The 22,677-nt window shown below is 39.5% G+C and overlaps 1 protein-coding gene across 2 annotated transcripts; it reads left to right on the forward strand.

Annotated features, from left to right (window-relative positions):
* The first annotated feature begins 1,090 nt into the window (after positions 1-1,090).
* On the forward strand, positions 1,091-22,418 carry ncln (nicalin). Of its 2 annotated transcripts, none has more exons than XM_028816314.2 (15): positions 1,091-1,551; positions 8,748-8,938; positions 9,016-9,160; positions 9,281-9,375; positions 9,608-9,688; positions 18,377-18,480; positions 18,570-18,658; positions 18,963-19,102; positions 19,202-19,380; positions 19,466-19,553; positions 19,636-19,674; positions 19,792-19,952; positions 21,506-21,559; positions 21,645-21,723; positions 21,916-22,418. In XM_028816314.2, exons 1-15 carry the CDS (start codon positions 1,377-1,379, stop codon positions 21,976-21,978), a joined length of 1,683 nt encoding a protein of 560 aa, XP_028672147.1. In that variant the 5' UTR covers positions 1,091-1,376; the 3' UTR covers positions 21,979-22,418. The 2 variants fall into 2 exon arrangements, with proteins under 2 accessions (XP_028672147.1, XP_028672146.1); XM_028816313.2 differs by having other exon boundaries at positions 1,179-1,551; positions 19,789-19,952.
* The last annotated feature ends 259 nt before the right edge of the window (positions 22,419-22,677 follow it).

Genomic DNA, 22,677 nt, shown 5'->3' on the forward strand with positions numbered 1-22,677 from the left:
TTGTTTTACACAATCTGGGATTATATTATACTGTACTGTAAGTAGTATGACTTTGTACTTTGCATTTCTATTTGTAGTAAAACATGGCAAAAAACATGTTTGATACCTTGCAAATATAGATTGTCTCAAGGTACCAAATTAATATTTTGTGCATTTACTAATTAAAAAAGGGTTTTCTAGTGGTATAATTCTATTCAAAGCAGACTATGTTATATATAGCCATATGCCTTTGCAATATAGATATAAAAATGATTTTTTCAATCTTATCAAAACTTTAAACATTTCATGTGGTTTAGTTTGGAGATATAGAACAACTTTGGCTCTCTATAACACAAAAATGTTTTTATACAATTTTCAGCAAGATATAAATTAGAAATATGTTGGCCAAATATGTTAGAATTAAATACGTCTAAGTACTAAATAACAACCCCTGAAAATGTCATGGATCTAGTATTAACTGTTCAAATGTTTTGACTTACGGTACCTTTAAGTAGTGCTTGTTTATACAATGAAATTAGGGCCACACGCCCCTTTTAAAGTTTTAAAGGCGCCACATCTCAGAAACTGATGAAAACACAAGGCTAAAACTTGGAACACCAGTGTTTGGATACATTATCTGCTTTAAGTATGACGCAAATCGGAGATTGTTAGTCGGGTGGCCTCTATTGATGTCAAACGGAATGACCCACTTATCAATTTTTTTCAAAATATCCACATCATCATAAAAATATTGATCATTCCCGCGTGTTAAACTTTTTAATTGTGTGTTTCACATTACTTTCAAAATATTTACTACACATATTATGGAAAACAACTTTATGTAATAGATACACATTCAAATATATATACCTGTAAATGTCAGTGTGAATAAAACGTCACGACAGGAATTGGTTAAATTATTCGTCTCTTGCGATAAATACACACACACAACGTTATACCAGACATGATGCCATCTCGTCGCGCCGTTTCAAAGACACGTGTCCCTACTGCATCACGTCTGTAATGACACTTTAACGATCGTCCACAATTGTTAAACAACAGTATTGTGCTAAACTGACCGTAAAACTTAAAACAAGACGTCCAACTTATGAGGTGTCTGCGACTGCCTGCATAGAATTTACACTCTGGGGTCCATATTAGCAGCTGATCGAGGGTGCCTGAAGGACCCTCTTATTTATAACCTCACTTAGTAGCCTGCAAGAATCGCCTGAAAGACCTCTGCACCGACTCGTGTGTGAGTGAGCAGTCGAAACTGTCAGATTTATATCCTCGATTGAATAGAGGAGGGGGGTGGGGGGCTCTTTGGAATCAGAGTTTTCGTGAATTATTTTTATTTGTATTGTCAACTCTGAGACGTTTACTTTGACGACGCCAAAATGCTGGAGGAGGCGAGCGAAGTATTTGAGAACATGCTGAAGTCTTCATTCCCCCTGACGTTTATCGTGTTCTTGCCTGCTGTGCTCATTCTTGTCTCGCCGCTTCCCGCAGAAGCGGCCCACGAGTTCACCGTCTATCGCATGCAGCAGTATGACTTGCAGGGCCAGCCGTATGGTGAGTTCAAAATAAAGAAGGCGGGGAGAAAAGGGGAGACGGGTAGGTGACCAACAGGGTATAAAGAGGCAAAGGGATGGACGGAAGGTTAGAGGAGGGGACACTAGGTAGATTAGTTTATACCGTAGGGTCAGCAGAATCCTTACAGATGGTCCAGAACAAAAGTCAGATGTGTGGCGACTTAAGTTTAAGTTTAAGTAAATGAAAAGGGTTTAGACCTGTTGTGGACAAGTATAAGCTATATTAACACAAAGGTGTGTTTGGGGGTAGAAAGTACGTCAGATTATAAAAGTCACTTGGAAGTCTCGTGTGCAATGCGCATGCAATGCCTAGGGTGCAGATTATGGGGTGGTATGCTGAAGCTGTGTGACCTCAGCTCGGAAATTATAGCCTGTTTTATTATAAAATGATTTTAAGAATGAATTGAATTGAGTTGTGTGAACAGTACTGGTGAATACGTAAGAGATTTTTCCAATAGACGAATTCCAGGATTGTGTGGTAGGAACTTTGAAGAAATCCCGGTTAGTCTTTTTATTTTAAGCCACTAATTAATTGACCATAGATGGAATGCTTGCATTTATAAAGGAATTAAGTGGGATGTTTTTGTTTCTTTAAAATTCATTAACCAAAAACAAACAAAAAAAAAATTTACTTAAACAGGGAGGCCACATATGGAAGTTGGTTAAGGATATATTGTGCTCAGGTGGAATTAAGTGGGTGTTAGAAAATATATTTACACATGAACTGGATAAACGGATTTGTGTCAGATTAAATGTAATGCAAGTAAATGTGATGTATTTCATGTAGGGAGTATAAATTATTAGATTTAAATAATCAAGTGGAGGTCTGAAAATTGAAATTACCTCTTATGAGAAAGACTCTGGAGTCATGCTTGACTCCTCACTGTCTTTATCCAGATGAAGTTCAAAAGCATTTAAGAAGGCTAACAGAATGTTGGGTTATATAGTACGATGTGTTTCTCAACCTTTCTGGTGTCATGACCCTTCAAGGATGAATCTAGCACAATTGTCAGAGCAGATCAAGCACGACACCACTGTCATTATAAACAATAGCAACTTGTGACCCAATGTACTTGTTGAGAAACACTGGCGTAGAGTCAAAATCAAGGGACGTTATACTCAAGCTTTATAATGCACTATACTGAGGCTGCACCTGCAGTACTGTGTTCAGTTTTTGGTCTCCATATTACAAAAAAGACAAAGCAGCACTAGAGAAAGTCCAGAGCAGAGCGACTAGGCTGATTCCAGGACTGCAGGAGAAACATTGTATGGAAAGATTAAAGGAGCTGAGCCTTTTCAATTTAAGCAGAAGGAGATTAAGAGGTGACATGATTGGAGTGTTTAAAATGGCAAGGAGAACTGAAAAAAAAATCTGCAGTTTCCAAGGCCAAGAGACCACCCAGCTCCCACTGGGCATTCTTCCTAACAAATGATCTAAATCAGTCCTCATGATTTTCAGGCTTCGTGTGAAAGAATTAGATGATGATGGTCATGTGGACATCTGGCCTTCAATCCCATCAGTGTAGGGACTGCATGGTTCCTTGATCAGGTGGTCCAGGTGGTCAGGCACATATCACCACCCCAGATAAACCGGAAAAAGAACAGCAGGGAATAGTAGTAATTACTACGGATTGTGGAGCCTTGATAATAATGATAATGCAGTACATGTATAGCTTAACAGGGATACACTAAAATGTAGCTGTAAGAAAAACATGTTAAAATAATGGGTATTTAGCAGTTTTCTAAAGTGCACCACTGTATTAGCCTGGCAAATTTCTATCGGTAAGCTAGTCCAGTTTTTTAGGTGCGTAACAGCAGCAGGCTGCTTCACCACTACTTTTAAGTTTAGCTCTTGGAATTATAAGCAGACACTCATTCAAAGATCCAAGGTTACGATTTGGAGTGTAAAGTGACAAGACATTCCCAAATGAAGGACGGAATGAGATTATTTAAGGCTTTGTAAACCATTAGCACATTTTAAAGTCAATTCTGGATGGCACGGGTATCCTATGTAGTGACATCAAAACTGGAGAGATGTGGTCAGATTTTCTTTTCCTAGCTAAGATTCTAGCAGCTCCATTCTGCACTTGTTGCAATCGATTGATGTCTTTTTTTTGGGTAGTCCTGAGAGGAGAGCGTTACAGTAATCTAATCGACTAAAAACAAACTCATTTGTTGAACAAATTTTTCAGCATCTTGCAAAGTTATAAGGGATCTAACTTTTGCTATATTCCTTAAGTCAAAAAATGCTGCCCTGGTGATCTGATTTATGTTATGTTATAATGTAATACCAGATAGTGTGGTAGACAGTAGGACTTTAAGGACATTCAAAGAATGACTTAATGATATTTTGGATGAATTAAGTGGATGGGACTAGCAAGCTTTGTTAGGCTGAGAGGCCTGTTCTTTTAGGAATTTTTGTAATATTACTATTAAAAATAGATGGATTGGTTACTCAATTGTGCACTTCAGGAAGAACATTACAATGTATTGGACCTTGCTGTCTAATGATGTTTTGATAATGTTACAGTGGTGCTGAAGTATGTACACCCTTTGAAATTGACCTGCTTTTCTGTATTTACTGGTCATGAAATGAGATCTGATCTTTGTCTAAGTCACAAGGACAGACAAACACAATATGCTTACACTAATAACCCACAAATAATTGTTCATGTCTCTAGTGAACCCTAGGATTTAGAGACAGGTTATTGTTGCCAGTGGAGCTTCAGACCAATCTATCAAGCATTTCCAGCAGCTGCAATTCAGACCTACACACAACATTCAGGAGTAGTTTTGGGCCATTCTTCCCTACAGAACTGTTTCAGCTCAGTAGAATTCTTAGAATATCTGGTGTGAAGTGTCAATGTTCATTTGAACTTGGCTTCACTAGAGTAACGACAGAGCGCTGCACTGTACATGTTTGAACTACCCATAAGCTGTTGTACGTGTGTTGTATTGTGTCAGCTTCTCTCCATTGTGGTTACCTGTAATTTTCAAATTGCTTTTACTTTTTGATTTAAACTCATATTTCTTCATATTCTGTCTAATCATGAGAATGGTGACAAAAATATCCAGTCATATGTACACAATTCTGTTAATGTATTGACCAATTTAAGCAATACTGGGAAATGGAAAAGATATTGGGATAAAATAAATAGCAAATTGCCTAAAGACTGACAGACAACACTTTACGCTCTAAAATGGAAACATATTTCCGATTCTCAAACGAGATATTACTATGGACAGGGATTCTGTTGTTATGTCGTCTGTATTTATTTATGTGCAGTGTTAATGTTTCGGTGACAGAAACTTGTACCTTATTTTCAGTTTGCAAGGGTGGGAAAGAGGAAGTAGGACCATAGGGAGCAATCAGGGATAGTTAAGAGAGGAAGTGGGTGGAAGGGAGGCTAATGGAGAGAAGTGGGCATGAGTTGAAGAGACTGGCAATGGAGACCTGAAAAAGAGGATGTTGACAATCAGCATTAAAGAGAGGAAGGCATGTAGAAGAGGAGGAGATAAAGAGTAGACTTAAGAAAATGAATGACAGCGACATGTTGAAAAGACAGACAAAGGACGCAAAGAGAAAAGGATGAAGAACATGGACAAGCTATTGAACTCTCTTGGCTTCTGTTGCATGCTGGGTAATACACATTGCAATGCAATCCAATACAATACAATACAATTTATTTTTGTATAGCCCAAAATCACACATGATGTGCTGCAATGGGCTTTAACAAGCCCTGTCTCTTGACAGCCCCCAGCCTTGACTGTCTAAGACAAGGAAGAACTCCCAAAAAAACCTGTAGGGAAAAATGGAAAAAACCTTGGGAAAGGCAGTTCAAAAAGAGACCCCTTACCAGGTAGGTTGGGCGTGCAGTGGGTGCCAAAAAGAAGTGGGTCAGTACAATACAAAACACAGAACAGAACAAATCCTCAATACAGAATAAAAATTTTTCAAATACGGACCAGAATTTAATAGTAGATGATATCACATAATATGATTTGGGTTTGGTTAGAGTCCTGGAGACCTCAGCCATCAAGCTGCCACCCCCATTTGGCCATTCCACAGCTGAAACAGCACTGGGCCAGCCAATCTGATGAAAGGACCCCTCTACCCCACGAATCCTGCTATCCTCCATCAGGGATGACTTTACCTTAGGCAGGCAAAACAACTTGGCGGGTGGGCCGTGGCACCAAGTGCCACAGTTGAGTACTGAGAAGAGAAACAGAATAGGTGAGGGTTAGTAACAAATTATAACTATCATGTTACTTATGTTTTAGTGCTAATGACTAACAACAGAGATGCAATCTGTATAGTTAATCGGCAGCTCTAGTCAGGGTGTGCTAAACTGAAGTAGTGAGTCTTCAGCCGGGATTTAAGTCTTTTAGGGTGGATGTCGAATTTTGTCGACGGGAGGAGTTGAGGGCGCATGTCGACATCCAGGGGTAGATAGCGACAATCCGCTTTTAATGGTGACAAAACTCACTGTTATGTCACATGCATTCCCTCTCTGCTTGGAGGAATGTTAGACTCATTGACTCAGCATTTAATCCTTACGTGTGCATGAGTTACGAAATGTAAACAAAGGCAAGATGACATCGACATCTCACGAGGGAGCGAAGCGAGTGCAGAAAAGAAAATACTCGGCAGTCGATGGTTTGTGCATTATTGCTGAGTCGGACTCTGATTTTTCAGAATCTGATTTTGTTGACAGTGATCAGGAGATCGAGCGAGAGAGTGAGGAGTCGGCATCAGCTGATTGGACACCAGCTGATGCTGCCCCAGCTGATCGGATGCCAGCTGAGTGCATTCGCACAGCCGATGCACCTACAGCAAAGTTCGCATGGGAGAAATACCCAGACATTGATCTGTGGGAGCCAAATTGGCTACTGGACTTCAGCAGCTGGTATTCTGTCGTGTCCAACAGCAAGCTGTGCCGTCTTGTGGACTACTTCAATCTGTTTTTTCCTGAGGCTGCTTTTCAGCTACTGACAGACAAGACAAGCAGAGCAATTTTTTGAATTGCGGGCTGCGCTTGCACTGCATTCTCGTTTTTCAAAGTGGAAACCCACAACAAAAGACGAGATGAAGAGCTTTGTGGCATTACAAATAGAGATGGGACTAGACTGGCGATATAACTTCAGGAAGCATTGGTCCAAACGTGCTTTGTCCCCTGGTGGTTTTGGACAGGTTATGCCGCGTGATAGGTACGTGCTGCTGCAAACAATTTTATCAGCCTGGCCGTGATTTATCTGTGGATGAATCTATGATAAAATACAAGGGACGCCTTTTTTTCCGCCAATATATGCCAGACAAGCCCACAAAGTATGGCATAAAGGATTTTGTACTGGCAGAAGCAAACACTGGTTTCAGCCTGAAATTAATTACATATACAGGAAAGTATTCTTTTCAAAGAGAGAACTGTCCCTTGACAAGTCAGGTTGTGCTGGAGCTGCTTCAGGGCTATGAACATTTGGGTCATATTGTGTACATGGACAATTTTTATACATGTCCAGAATTGTTCATGGAGCTACAGAGCAGGGGAATTGGAGCTTGTGGCACAGTGAGGGTGAACAGGAGGCGCATGCCTTCACAGTTGAAACCAGACAGGTTGAAGATTAAAAGAGGTGACAATCCGGTTTTCATGTGGGCAGATAACTTGGTGGCATTGGCACGGCATGATGTCAAACGGGTGACTTTCCTGCAACATATGAGGCCAAAAAATACAAACCTGACTGTGCTGTGTGCAGCAACAGACAATTGAATTGAATTGAATTGTTGCCAGCGCAACACACATTATAAGCAGTGCAATGTGGCAAAGCATGCAATTGGCTGCTTTGAGTGATATCATACTTTGCTGTGTAACATGTACAGTATGTGAAATCATATAGTATGTAGGCTCATACAACATGCAAGACAGTAGCTTTTGGCAAAAATAAATTTTTTGTTGATTTGATATGTTAAACCATTGCTTTGTGTTCTTTTTTAAAAAAGAAAAAAGTTAATTTTTGGAAAAATATTCAGCCCTGGGAGAAAAACAAATTAGCCCTAAAAGAGTTAAAAGCTGAGACCGAAGGGGTACCTCTTATAGTAGCAGGCAGACCATTCCACAGTTTAGGGGCCCTATAACTAAAAGCTCGACCTCCCACCATTATTTTATTAATCCTTGGAATCCTAAGCAGAGCGGCATCTTGAGATCTTAATGTGCACTCTGGTTTGTAAGTCATGATAAGTTCAGACAAGTAAGCTGGACCTAGGCTATTTAAGGCTTTATATGTTAAAAGGAGGATTTTGAAATCTGCCCTAAACTTAACCGGGAGCCAGTGTAAGGATTTAAGAACTGGAATTATGTGTTCGTATTTTCTTGTTTTTGTAATAATTCTTGCTGCAGCATTTTGGATTAACTGGAGGCTGTATAGAGAACAGTTTGAACATCCAGTGAACACCGCATTGCAGTAGTCAATCCTACTAGAAATAAATACATGAATTAATTTCTCAGAATCCTGTTTATTTAGAAAGCGCCTTAATTTCCCAACATTTTTAAGATGGAAGAAACATGATTTGGACAACTTTGTAATATGCGCTTTAAATGACATGCTAGAGTCAAAGATAACTCCTAGATTGCGGGCAGATTCAGTAAAATTAATGGTGATTCCAACATTAACAGTCTTCTATCTTAGAAGGAAAATGGATGCCTTCTGTCAGATTCCATTACTAGTTATCTGTGTCAGGCAGGTAATGGAACCTCTGTTGGTTGTGCTAGCAGCTTTAGGGACCTCGACTCTTTGGAGTTGACTTCTCCATATAATCCATTTTCCAAATCTCGCATCTCATGCTGAGATTATTCTAAACTTGTTGCCTTCTAAGGACAGGTGAACCCTTTGATGAGTATGTAACGTGATTATAACTAGATTGTAATGGAAAAGTGGCTTCCGAAAGTGGAAGTATCAAGACAAGTTATCTTTCAGAATATCAGTGGGTTTATCAGATCATCATTGTTTCATGTAGTTAAGTAATAGCAAACACTCATCACCAGTTCCTTTAGAAAGCAGTGTACAACATACATTTTATTTGTTCCAGACGATATCCGTTCAGCCTTGTGAACCCTAGCTGACTGTTGCCACTCCACCTCCAAAACCTCTGTAATGCTAAAATAATACTGTTTTCATTCACAGGGACAAGAAATGCCATGCTCAACACAGAAGCCCGTACTGTGGAGGCGGAAGTACTTAGTCGTCGTTGTGTCCTAATGCGGCTTATTGATTTCTCCTATGAGAAGTACCAGAAAGTGATTCGGCAGTCGGCTGGTGCTGTTGTGATCATTTTGCCAAAGAACATGTCCACTATGCCACAGGATGTGGTGCAGGTACAGACGGTGGGTTCATGGTGGTTGCAGATTGTAAATTGAGTGTTTTTTTTTTTAATTAATCCCTGTTTTCCCAGCAATTCATGGAGATAGAGCCAGAGTTGATGTCCACTGAGACAATTGTGCCAGTCTACTTTGCGCTAGAAGATGAAGATTTGCTCTCCATATATGAGCAGACACAGACTTCCTCTTCCTCACAAGGCTCTGCCTCAGCTGCAGAAGGTAAAATGGATCAAGGGGTAGTGGGAGCTGGGGGAGTATAGCCTTGTGTGTACAAATGCAGAACATCAGACTTTGAGGACTTCTTGCCAGCCCTGATAGTTCTTCTGCTTACTCTTCTAGTGCTGCTCCACACTGCAACTGCCAATGGCTTCCAAATGGTGACCAGTGGTGCCCAGAGCAAAGCAGTTAGTGACTGGGCCATCACCAGCCTGGAGGTATGTGTCATTTTCCTTTAGTAGAGTCATGGGGTATCAGTGGCCATTTTATGTCTTGTCAATGTTGACACTGCATTCTTCTGCTTCTGTTTTGTGCTCTTCCTTTTTGGGTGCCGTTTCCCATAAGCCTCCTTTTAACCTGATAGGCTGTTGCATCTCTGATCTACCGATCTCGTAGAGAGCTCAGTCCTTCATGATTGATTCTAACTTGTTGTTTGTTCTCTCCATACAGGGCAGGCTGACTGGTTTAGGTGGTGAAGATCTTCCAACCATTGTCTTGGTTGCTCACCACGACTCTTTTGGTGTGGCTCCTGTAAGTGTTATCTCATTTTTGGAGGATGAAATTTGAATTTGACAAAAAATTGTAAATTGTTTATCTTAATTTATTCAAAAGCAAAATACAGTGCTGTGATTAGCATCCCGCTGAGACATATATGTGCAAGATTTCACTGTTTGAGAATGTTGCCTGGATGCCCTGCTACTTGTGATATTTTCTTTATTTCATTAAGTGCTCTGCTGTACACTTTTTTTTTTTTTTTTGGTCAGTTTTTGATTTCTAATTCTTGAAAAAGACCATCAAACACAACCTTCTCAAACCCACTGAAAACTAAAGGTAGTCACCGAGGCTGAAGATTAGCTTGGTAGCACTTGGTGTTAAACCAGAAACAACCCTGGACATGGTGGGTACACACAGACATACACAAAGCCAATATACAATCTCCAGTTAACACAGTACACACATCTTTTGGGATGTGGAAGGAAACCTTCAGCCATATAAAAGTAAGTCAGAGAGGAAAAGTTCCCTTATGAGACTTAATTGCTATATTAACGCTTTTCTATACATAGATAATTTTGCCACTAGCACCACTGACCTCAGGGGTATGAGCTTATATGAGGGAGGTGTGGTGGAAGGAGAGGAGGACCCTTGCTTATGGTGGTGAATCAGAAGTGATTTCCTTTGTGGGAGAGAATTATTTAAAATATTTGTACATCTGTGTTAAGATCCTGATTATTATAGCTGGACAGATTCTGACTTTGTCATCGTCTCACATTCATAGTTGACAGGGTAAGGATGGTAATTGCGACTGCAAGTCTGATGTGACTTTTTTGAGTTATGGATCCTATTGCTATTAACATTAGTACCATCTGGTAGCCACCAATTGTAACATAATTTGGATAACTTGGTCTGTTTCTTGTTTGGCTGCATTTGTAAATAAACAAGTAATCACACAAGACATAAAGGTGGCTGGTGAACTAATGTTGCATTTACATTGTTTTTATTCCTTCGTTGTCTCCTGTTGATTCTCTGAAATCTTTGCTTGTTGTGCTTTGGAGAAGCTTTAATTTTTCACAAGGAAAGTGAAAATAAAGCAGCTGAAATGTACAAGGGACCACAGCTTTACGCCTGTGTTTGAGCTGTCATTCAAGCCTTTTATTTTGTAGTTATCTAGTTTTTCAGATATCCATCAGTGTGTGTAACTGAATAACTGCCAGAGTAAAGGTAGTATTTAATTGTCCAAACCAGCATTTATGTATTACACAGGCAAAGGGACACAAACATTAACCCAACAGTATTTGAGATGGGATGCCAATTAATTTCTGCGCACATTGTTGCACAAATCCATATTTGCACAAATCCATATTTACTCATATCAAGCCAAATTAGTGTTGCCAGTAGCCTAACATGCAAATCGTTGGAACTTGGGAGTAAACATACTCAATAAAACTGAGTTAAAAAAAAAAAAAAAATCAAGTAACGGTGAGATACGAAGAAAGCAGATTCACCAGCGTTTGTGTGTCAGCTTTTATCCCTCCAGGTCAGAGAATGTCCAGTTCCATTGCCTCAAAACACCACTCACATCTACAGTTCCTCCCAGTTTCAAATAAAAACTAACCGCGTCAGATCCCTAGGGTGGTAGTATGTATCGCAATCGTAACTGAGAGAATAAAAGTAAAAAAAAAAAAAGGTAACTTTCACAAGTCCTATAAATGTACACCATTTGTTACGGATGCAAACCAAATGTATGTGTATACTGTATAATATTAACAATAAGAGCAACTCACTTCTGAAAACGGCAAATACAGGAGGCAGACAGGATCGAACCGGGGACTCTTGATTACAAGTCAGCAAATCTTACTGCTACGCCACGGAAGCTGTTGTATCGTCCTTGAACCTTTTGTGAAAGTGTTTATTTGATCTTTGGACTTCAGGCTTCACACATTATATAGTTAATGCCAACATTTTGTCATTTACTACTAAAATATGACAAACGTTTCTGTTTTAACAATGTGTTTACACAGATTATTATAGAAATGGAACACACATGAAATGCGTGTGTTCCAAATAACTATCTATTATTTCCACTCTAAAACTCCAGCAGTTCACTCCTAGATAATCAATCAAGGCACGAGCTGGGAGAAGTTTGTGCACGGTCTTCGGCTGTGGGGGATGGAATACCAGGCTGCTTGCTGCTTATCTTAATAGGCACATTTACAGGACAAAAGACGCTGAGGGAGAGGTGCGAACGGATTTAAGATGGGCTGGATCTACGAGTTTTTTTTGTAGGCCCTGATAATTCTAGTGTTAAGAGCCTTGCTCAAGATCCCAGAAGAGTAGGATCACTTTGGCAGTAACTGGAATTCAAACCGTCAACCTTCTGGGTACCAGTGCAGATCCTTGGCCTCAGAGCCACCTTGTAATATATGATTTTTTTCAAACCGATGGAGTAATTGTAAAGATATTTCAGTAAACCTATGCTATGTTATCTGTGTGCCTCCCCCACTCTCCCAAAAGAAAGTAGATTTCAGAGAATTTAATGTTGCCAAAATCCACTTTAATAAAAATAAGTGTGTCTGTCTAGTTGCTATGTTTCTGTCATTCCAAAAGATGACAAACATTTTTAGTAATAAAATACAATGCATTTGTCATTTCAACTGATGTCGCTTCACAAGCATTAACACTACTTTTACAAATCTCATATGAAATGGCATATAGCAGAGACAAATGCATTAGGAGGTACACTGCAAATGTTAACGCTGAGGTATACATTGATTACTAAGATTTCAATCCATCTTTAGTGGGTGGCATATCTACTTAAAATATAAAGTCATTCAAATTTAAAGGCAGAGGAAGTAAAATGCTGAAGAGTCCATTGCTGAAAAGATAAGTTTTTACTGGCAGGTCATAATAAAAATGTTTCTCCTAACCTAACAAGAGTAACTTATCATTTTTGGGGACAGTCCAGAACCCCATTCCAGTTGAAGAGAACTTGCTACGTTTTTTTTTTTTTTTGCATTCATTCCAGAGCACTACCTTTTATATTTTCTTTCCTTCTGAAGTTTCAGTAGATTGAGGGTACTTGATCAGTGGAAGACATTAGTAAACCTGTTTTAATGAAAACTGATCTGTTCTTCCCAGTGTCTCGGGTGTCACCACTGCGTGAAAGCTGATTGCTCACTCCTTTGAGGCAACACAAGAAATGCTAACTTTTAAACAGAAACTCATCAAGCACACATTGGATGAGATTATTTCTTCTTATCTCTGAGAAGCAGCAGTCCCTCAGTTTGGATTATAAAGATGTGATAAATAATTTACTGTATGTGCAAAGATATTAATTTTAGCTTGCGATTTAGATTAACCCATGCATTGCTAAAGAGGAGTGCTGCTATTATTATTTTTTTTTTTTGAGGCTGGGCATTTTGAATATTTCAGTTTATTCAAACTGCACAGACATTTAAATATATAATTGAATACTACCCAAAGGTAGACGGCTGAATGAGTTTTGTACTAAATTGTCATCTTTCAATTTAACGGTTTCTGAAATGTTGCAATCTTATGGTTGGGGGTTGGCTTTGCTTTTTTATTGTTCAAGAACTGTATTTGTTAGTGTTTGCTGCTTCCTTTTAATAGTAGTTAAGACACAAGCACTTTGCAGCATATCTTTAAGGCAACTTTGTTATAGTTAATCAAACAATGTCTGTTTGCTGTTTTAAAAGTGGCAGGGATATAAGTGTGTTTTACACACCAGGCTGCAAAACGAAAGCACAGAAATCTGCCTCATATAAATATTCGATGAGGAGGGGCACTCTCTTAGGGGGTATTTGGTTGGTATTGCAGTATGCTGGAGTTTTAAAAGTTCATAGTACACTTTGAGATTTTCCATTGTGTTTTATGCAGAGTACATTCATTCATTCATTCATTATCCAACCCGCTATATCCTAACTCAGGGTCACGGGGGTCTGCTAGAGCCAATCCCAGCCAACACAGGGCGCAAGGCAGGAACCAATCCTGGGCAGGACACACACACACACACACACACACACATATCCATCCATACACCAAGCACACACTAAGGCCAATTCAGAATCACCAATCCACCTAACCTGCATGTCTTTGGACTGTGGGAGGAAACCCATGCAGACACGGGGAGAACATGCAAACTCCACGCAGGGAGGACCCAGGAAGCAAACCCAGGTGTTCTTACTACAAGGCAGCAGCGCTACCACTGTGCCACCGTGCCGCCTGCAGAGTACATTATTTAATTTAAATATGCTGTCATTTGTTGGTACTAAATATAAAATTAATTGTGCTTGATTTATATTGAGATTATAATGGCAAAGGTAATACAAGAAAATTACGTTTTTTCAGATATCCAGTGATGATTTTTTTTTTTTTTTATAGTAGTAATTAACTTTTTTTCAGTTTAAACTTGTATTTTTTTTTTTTTTTGCTGTGAATCTGCCATCCATTGTATTGGGCAATGTTCAATTGCTTTCAAATAAGATGGATGAATTGTCCGCTGTCATTTTATATATTACGGAGAACTGGCTTAAACTTGATATACCTGACACTGTTTTAATGTTGGACAGATTTCATCTTATTCAAGCAGACAGAGACCAAGTATGGTGTGGAAAAAAGACAGGAGTGAGACTCGTTATCTTAGTTAATGAGGAATGGCATAAAAGGGAGCATGTTACAGTTAAAACTACAGTCTGTAATTCATCCACGTTATGTGCCTTGGAGATATGTTACGTCATAGTTATTAGTGTTTATATTTCTTGCTTCGCAAACTGGGACTCAACAGCAGAAATGATTCATTCTGTCGCTAACACTTTAATGATGACTCATGCTGACTGTGCAGTTGTAATATGTGGTGACTTCAACCGTGTGACTTTGGATGGAACAATGACAAGTTTCCTTCAGTTTGAGTCATGTTTCACTCAAGCAAATAACAAGCTGGACCTGCTCCATTCAATTTAATTGTACACTTTTGGCACACACTGTCATTTTTCGTTTTTACAATCCTCCTTTCAGTATGTGTCTGGATTGTGGCAAAAAGTCAGGGGAGAACACACATGAGGAACATGCAAGGCTATATAAAGGAAGCAAACTAGCTGGGCTTTATGCCCGTCTCCTTTAGTGAGCAGCTCATTAATGCGCGTGAAATATTACAATCTATAAACAGTTAAAGAGAGAATTAATGGGATATGGTTCTACAGTAAAAAAAAAAAAAAAAACTCTTCTAACAATACTTTTGACAAGTTTAAAGCAACAGTTGCTTGTGTATAATAAGCATTTGTACCATGTTATAATCCATCCATCCATTTTCCAACCCGCTGAATCCGAACACAGGGTCACGGGGGTCTGCTGGAGCCAATCCCAGCCAACACAGGGCACAAGGCAGGAACCAAATCCCGGGCAGGGTGCCAACCCACCGCAGGACACACACAAACACACCCACACACCAAGCACACACTAGGGCCAATTTAGAATCGCCAATCCACCTAACCTGCATGTCTTTGGACTGTGGGAGGAAACCGGAGCGCCCGGAGGAAACCCACGCAGACACGGGGAGAACATGCAAACTCCACGCAGGGAGGACCCGGGAAGCGAACCCGGGTCCCCAGGTCTCCCAACTGCGAGGCAGCAGCGCTACCCACTGCGCCACCGTGCCGCCCACCATGTTATAATTTTAAATCAAAACTATTGCACTAGGCACTACAGAATTTATAAATCTGTGTACATTGCTAACCTGATGAAGAAGATGGGTGATAATAATAATGCACATTTACTTCGCTCTTTAACAGAGCTCTGAAAACGACCATTGATGATTGATGTCCAAAAAATTACACTTGACCTGACCAAAATAAAATTATTTGATTCAACAAGGACTCAACACTGAATCTAAAAGACAGAATTATTGACAACCTGATGACTTATGCATTAAATAAAGAAGTGATTGCATCGGTCAGTTTACAATGAATGCAGACCTTTTAATTTTTGTTTATACTGCAGCTTATTCTGAGAAATGCTGTGGCATTCTGGGATGGGCTTTGTTAAACCATTAACACTGCCATCTGAGAAGGCTAAATTGCCATGGCTTCAGATTGATCCAAAACCCTTGAAAAAGAAACATTGCGCTCATTTAATGTAAAATTCATATCTGGACCATAAATGGTGGTGTAACCTTTTACCTGTCTTTATGTTTGTAGCACAAAACACATGCAGTATGTTTGCAAATGTGTGGCTAGTGTGGTCATTTCCTAAACAGCTGAGTAAATGAATTTTTGGAGCAGGTTCAAAGTGTTTCTTGTTTTATCCCAAGTTGCTGACTTCAAATATAATTAGTGTATCTTTGTCTCAGACAATAGTGCCAGTGTTTGAAGAGCAGCAGAGTGTAACAGTTTATATCCTATCGTAATACTTTAAATGTGTGCGTATGTATAGAACAAAATTACACGGATCTTATTAGAACAGATGAAAAAGATGCTTTGCAGAATGTGTAATGTTTTGTCTCCTTTTATATGCAAAGTTGTTTTTAGAATGTGTAATGTAAATATTACTTTATTGGAGATGGTGATCTTTGATATTCAGTGATTGAGCCCTCTATTTCTGTTAGTTATAATAATTACTTATTTATGTTGGAATTTTCTAAAGTTTAGTTAATTATCGGTCATAAGTTACGCCTGCAAATCTGTATTTGGTGACGTTCTTGTCCTCAGGCTTCAGTGCCTGCAAACAATTCTGATGCAGATCATGTTCAGAACAACTTTGAACACATTCTTAAAATGTGTAAATGTGCAGGGTGGCGGAGTAGTTACTGCTGCTTCTTCTTGGCTGCGGAACCCTGGGTTTGAATTCTTGACACTGGGGGCATATTCTTCCAATGATTGCATGGTATTTCCTCTCACATCCCAAACATATGCACACTAGTTTACTTTTTTTTTTTTTTTATGAGAACAGACATTCAGCCCAACAAAGCTTAGAGTTTTGAAGGCCCCTAAAATCTCACTCTGAGCCAAAATAGGTGGTAAGTTATTCTAAGTGTCCATAGTTCTTTGTGTGGGGAGAAAAAACTTGATACATTTTATTTTAGTGACTTTACTGACGTTTGTGTGAAAATTTACCCTTAACAAGTTTCCACCTGTGCCCCTGTGTTCTTGTTGAACTCATTTTAAAGTTAACAGCCTCGATCCACTGCACTAATTCCTTAAATAATTTTAAGTACTTGAAGCAAATGGAGAGAAATAGGTGACATGATTGAACTGAGAAGGTTCAGTTCCTTAAATCTTTTATCACAGTTCACCCCATGTAGTCCTGGAATCGGCCTAGCTGCTCTTCTCTGGACTTTTTGTAGGGCTGCTATGTCTTTTTAAAGCCTGGACGCCAAAATTCTAAATTGATCTCATGTGAGTGCAGCAGAGTGTGTGAGTATGCCTGGTAACTCTTTACTATTGTGTAACAAGATCTTAAACCTTTGTTTTAGATTTCATAACACTTAAACTTAACTAGATAGGTTACCTACTAATAAACCTATACTTTGGAATGATCTGAGGTGGGTTACTGGAGACATATTTCTATTGATATTACATATTTAGTATAAGACCTGTGAATCTAAATGTAATTTTACCATTAAGACCAAAGAAGCCTTTCTTAAGGTCCTGTTACATAAGAGTAAATGAGTAATAGATGCACTTTTGCAGTATCAAAACTACAGTGTTACCATATGCCTTGTGATAGACTGGTGCCCCTGTTGAATTGGTTCCTGTGGTGTACCTAATGCTTCCAAGATGGGTTCCTTCTACCCACCCACAAACTTTTACTGGGTTAAGCTAGTTTCTGAAAATGAGAGGCTGGATTGAAGAATATTTTAAGGCCAGTTTCAAGAAGAACACAAATGGATTACACTATAGAAAGTCCAGGGAATTGCCGCATGGTTCTGAGGGAAGATTTAAATATTGCGTCTTTGCAGGTGAAATTAACAAGAGCTTAAGAGGAGAACAAAGCAGCTAAGTATATTTAAAAACAGGTTGTTAATTTAAATTACCTTTTTACGAGGGTATGATTAACATCACATAAATGCTGGAAAGTATTTTTTCACATGCATAAATCTTGCTAAGTAAAACGAGATTCTTAGCAGCTCTGTAGGTTGTATTATTTTGTACAAACAAATAACTAGAACTTGCAAATTGTTGGACTGACTGTCCTGTTTGTGTAAAAGAATATTTTATTAGATGGCACTGGATATCTTTGCAATGGGAACAGAAGTCAGCAAAAATACTACAGTGTTAACTTTCATCTGAGCAGCAATGCTTCACTATGCAGATAAACACCAACTAGCCACAGTGGTGGAATACTCGCGCTATTCCTACTGTTCCCAATATTTTGCTTCTTCGAGAGGAACAGAGGCTCATCCTTCCTTACCTTTAGGAGAAGGACAAACAGGAATTCTGGTGTAGAATTTGCATGGTATGACCCTCATTTGAGGGGAAAAAAATTAAGCCAAGCAGAAGGGAGATGCTCAAATTGTTCCAGATGTTAATGAGGTAGTGGTAATTGCCATGATTTCATGCTGCTCATCTTGCAGTGACTGCAAGTGTCAGTCATAATGTACAGGTACATGCTTTCACTCTAACCCATGGAAGTATGTCTAAAAGGTGCTTTATGCGAGTGTGCACGGGTGTGCAAGCTGGCAGCCTAACTATTTCTCTCTTGTTTCAGTGGCTTTCCTATGGCGCAGACTCCAATGCTAGTGGTGTATCAGCAATCCTAGAGTTGGCACGGCTCTTCTCCCGCCTCTACACTTACAAGAGGACGCATGCTGCGTAAGTGGTCTCTGTTCCTGTACTTTTTGGCCCATATATTGCAGAGCTGTTCTGCCAAGGTAAAGTCAGGTTTGATATCTCCTTTTCAGGTACAACTTGCTCTTTTTCGTTTCTGGTGGTGGAAAATTTAACTATCAAGGCACAAAACGCTGGCTGGAAGATAATCTTGATCACACAGGCAAGTCATTCCTTGCTTGAACCATCTTCCATGTGTGGATTGTGAGTGGCCTATCTAGTGGATGTTCCTTTACTGGTAATTTAGAGGTGACTGGTGCAGGTTTACTTTGTTACTATGGTTTGTCGTTAGAGAGGGTGACATAAAGATTTCAGTAAATAGTGTGTGAATGTTACCCATTTGGAAAGGTTAACTAAAACATGGATATGTCTAAACTGGGGTTATGGAAAGAGTTGGGTCTTTCTTTGTGGGGCTAGCATATTTATAGTATATAGAGGATGTGATTCTAACTGCTTCTGCTTTTCAGATTCTAGCCTGCTACAGGACAATGTTGCCTTTGTTTTATGTCTTGACACATTGGGGGCAGGTGATACCCTACATCTCCATGTATCCAAGCCACCAAAAGAGGGTAGCCCACAGCACATGCTTCTCCGGGAGCTGGAGACTGTGAGTTTCCTCATAAGTAATGATTCTCCTGTGTGTGATTGGCCATACCAGCAGTTGTTGAGCATTCTCACCTCCTATTTCTTTTTTATTCATTGACAGGTGGTCTCCAGTCAATACCCAGATATCAAGTTCTCTATGGTGCATAAGAAAATCAACCTGGCTGATGACACCTTGGCCTGGGAACACGAACGCTTTGGCATCCGTCGCCTGCCAGCTTTCACACTTTCACATTTGGAGAGCCATCGGAGTGCCCACCGTAACAGTATAATGGATGTGCGGTGAGTATTAAAGGCCTAAAGGCCGTCTTTGATAATGGGAATGGGTAAGTTGTGGACAATCTAACAAGGACTTTTTTTTTTTTAGCTCAAATGTTGATGTAAAAAAACTGGCACGTAACACCAAAATTGTGGCAGAAGCTCTTGCTAGAGTTATCTACAATTTGACTGAGAAGGTAAGAATGATGGGGGCGTAAAGGAAAATTGTACAATATTAGCTTGTTGTCCCCTTCCTTTATTTTATTCTTCTCTTTGCAGAGTGCCCCTGGAGATCTACAGATCTTCACTGAACAAATGGTGAGTTCTTTCAGTAATACAGGATTAAAAAATAAGTTAAAACCTACATCCCTTTAGATACAAAGTGGTGGCATGTAGCTCCTTCCTGGCCAAGACATGTTTTCCTCTCATTAGCAGGTGCAAGAGCAGCAGCTTTCTGCCGTTATCGACTGGCTGACTTCTCAGCCTCGTGCAGCCCAGCTCATTGACAAAGACAGCAGTGTGATCAGTACACTCGAGTACATCATGGGACGCTACCTCAAAGATATTAAAAGACATTACGTCAAAGCAGATAAAAGGTAAAACTGTGTATTCTGTCTTTTTGAGAGCTACTGTGGCGTGCAAAAGTATCCCTTTGAAAGTCCTCATTATTTTCTGCATTTAAAAAGGTTTGTACACATTTATCTGTTCAGTATTTTTAATGTGAACTCTTATGTGCTAATATTACATTTTCAAAGTCAAAATAAACTCTTTTCTGTAGATATTTAACTGAAGAAAAACTGAAAGTTAGTGTTTACATAATAAACCTCTGTGCTTTGGAAGCTCCAGGTTTACACAAATGACCAATTAATCACAAACAACACAAAGGCGACATTCATTTGCCAATAATTAAACATAATTAGGTACTACTTGTGAGTCCTTTTATATCTCTCTGGATATTAAAAGTTCCCTTTTTATGGGTCATAGTCTTTGTTGGACAGTCACTGCAAAAATTCAGAGAAAGGACCATTCTGCTTATGTGAGAAACAAAGTCATTGAAATACACAAAGCAGGAAATGGCTACATGAATATCAAAGCGTTTGAATGTCCTGTTAAGCACTGTTGGATACATCATCAGAAAGTGGAAGGTTCATTACAGCAGCCAGACTCTTACTAGAACAGGCCGTCCCTCAACACTGAACATCAGAGCAAGATGTCGACTGAAGATAGAGGCAACTAAAAATCCAACCGTCACTCTCAGAATTCTGCAGGGGTCCTCAGTCTTGAGAGCTGTCCATAAAATAGACCTCTGTGGGAGGATGGCAAGAAAGAAGCCATTCCTTAAGAAGGTCCACATAAAATCACATATGACATTTACTACAAAGCATAATTAAAACCCAGGTAGGATGTGGGAGAAGGTTTTAAGGTCAGATGAGACCAAAATAGAACTTTTTGGACAGACTTTAAAGAGGTATATGTGGTGTAAAACAAACCCTGTCCATGCCTAAAGAAACACCCTACCTACTGTGAAATATGGTGGTGGCAGCATCATGCTATGGGAGCGGTTCATCTTTCAACATGACAGTGACCATAAGCTTAAGGCCAAGGTGACATCGGAATGGCTCAGAAACAGAAAGGTGAATGTTTTGGAATGGCCAAGTCAAATCCTGATTTTACCTATTGAGAATCTAGACTGTGACGCTGACCAACCTAGAGGATTTCTAGAAGTTATGCCAAGGAGAATTATTGTTGCAGCAAAAGAGTTCTCAACAAAGTGTTAACGTGTAGGGCATGAACACTTGTGCACACAAGCACTTTTTAGTTTTTCTTCAGTTAAATATCTACAGAATGTGGCTTATTTTAATTTTGGAAATGTATTGTTACAGCAGAAGAATTCACATTAAAAATATTGAAAAGATAAATATGTGTACACATCCTTTGTCATGCAGAAAATTATGATGACTTTCAAGGGGATTGAATACTTTTGCTTGCCACAGCACACCAACTAATTTGTGCAGAGGTGTTTTTGGGGGATGGTGGTTGTTCCACTAGCTAGCGGACTTTTCATTTTAGTATTTGAAAGGTGTTTTTTTTTTTTTTTTTTTTTCTTGTGGACTAACCCATAGGCTAATGTCTACTTTCTTTCCTTTAGAGATCCAGAGTTTGTCTTCTATGACCAATTAAAACAGACGTTGAATGCATACAGGTAAGAGGCCTGAATAACCACTGGGCTGCTACTGGCATGTTCTTCTGTGGTTTCTCATCTGTTGTTCTATTTTGTAATATTTCAGAGTGAAGCCTGCCATCTTTGATCTTCTATTGGCAGTCTGCATAGCTGCCTACCTAGGGGCCATGTACATGGCAGTTCAGGTAAGTTGGCTACTACACATGCTTCTGTCCTTCTGTGCCCTAGTTTAACTGTTCGTTTGTTAGACTATCCAACCCCCAGCTCCCCCCCCCCCCCCGTTTATTCTGTTTATTCTTTGGCTGACCTCTCTCATCCTCTATTTTATTTTCATGTATTCTTCAAACACTTACCATTATCTGTTTCCTTTTTTTCAGAACTTCGGTGTGCTATATAATTTGGTCAGGAGGGTGATCCAGCCAAAATCTAAACAGCATTAAATTCTGGCCATCAGTGCACCCACTGTAAAGGCTCTGTTAACGGTAATGCCATTGAAAGAACAAAAAAAAAAAATATCAGTGGCACCAAATGGGATTCATTTTGAAGCGGTTTTCTGGTGTTTGAAAGTTCCTGCTGTCCTGTAGGGGAATGGAAGAGCCGGTCAACTTCCTCCCATTGTGAGTCGACTTGCTGCTGGTCCATAACACTCCAGGAGTGGTTTTTGGACAGTGGGGACCTGCCAACCTCCATTATGGTTTTCATTTTGAATCCACAGCAACTCTGGGATGTGGTTTACGGTACTGAGAAAATGTGAAACACTGGAAACTTTAATTTGGGAGTGTGGTTGGGAGCATGTGGGGCATTTTTAATTAACTTGAAAACAAAAACCTGCTGCCCCTTGGAACTCTGTTTTTTAATTAAAATAGTGGCTTACATACCAGAGGGAGTGTGTGTTGTTTTTATAGAGAGTGGTGCAGGTCAGGATTGGTGCAAATTCCTAAACAGCACTGTGGGTGATTGGCTTCTGCATTCATGGCGGTTATACTATTATTGAATTGTTTTTAGATGCTTAAAAATGAAAATTGCTAGTGCAGTGCCAGTTGTACCAGAGGCCACCTAATCAATTTTTTTTTTTTTTTTAAACAGTGGCTTGGTGTTGGAGATGAACAGCCTAATGCCTAAATAGGAATAAACTGAGT

Source organism: Erpetoichthys calabaricus, chromosome 12 (genome assembly GCF_900747795.2).
Source record: "Erpetoichthys calabaricus chromosome 12, fErpCal1.3, whole genome shotgun sequence".
Classification (NCBI taxonomy): Eukaryota; Metazoa; Chordata; class Cladistia; order Polypteriformes; family Polypteridae; genus Erpetoichthys; species Erpetoichthys calabaricus.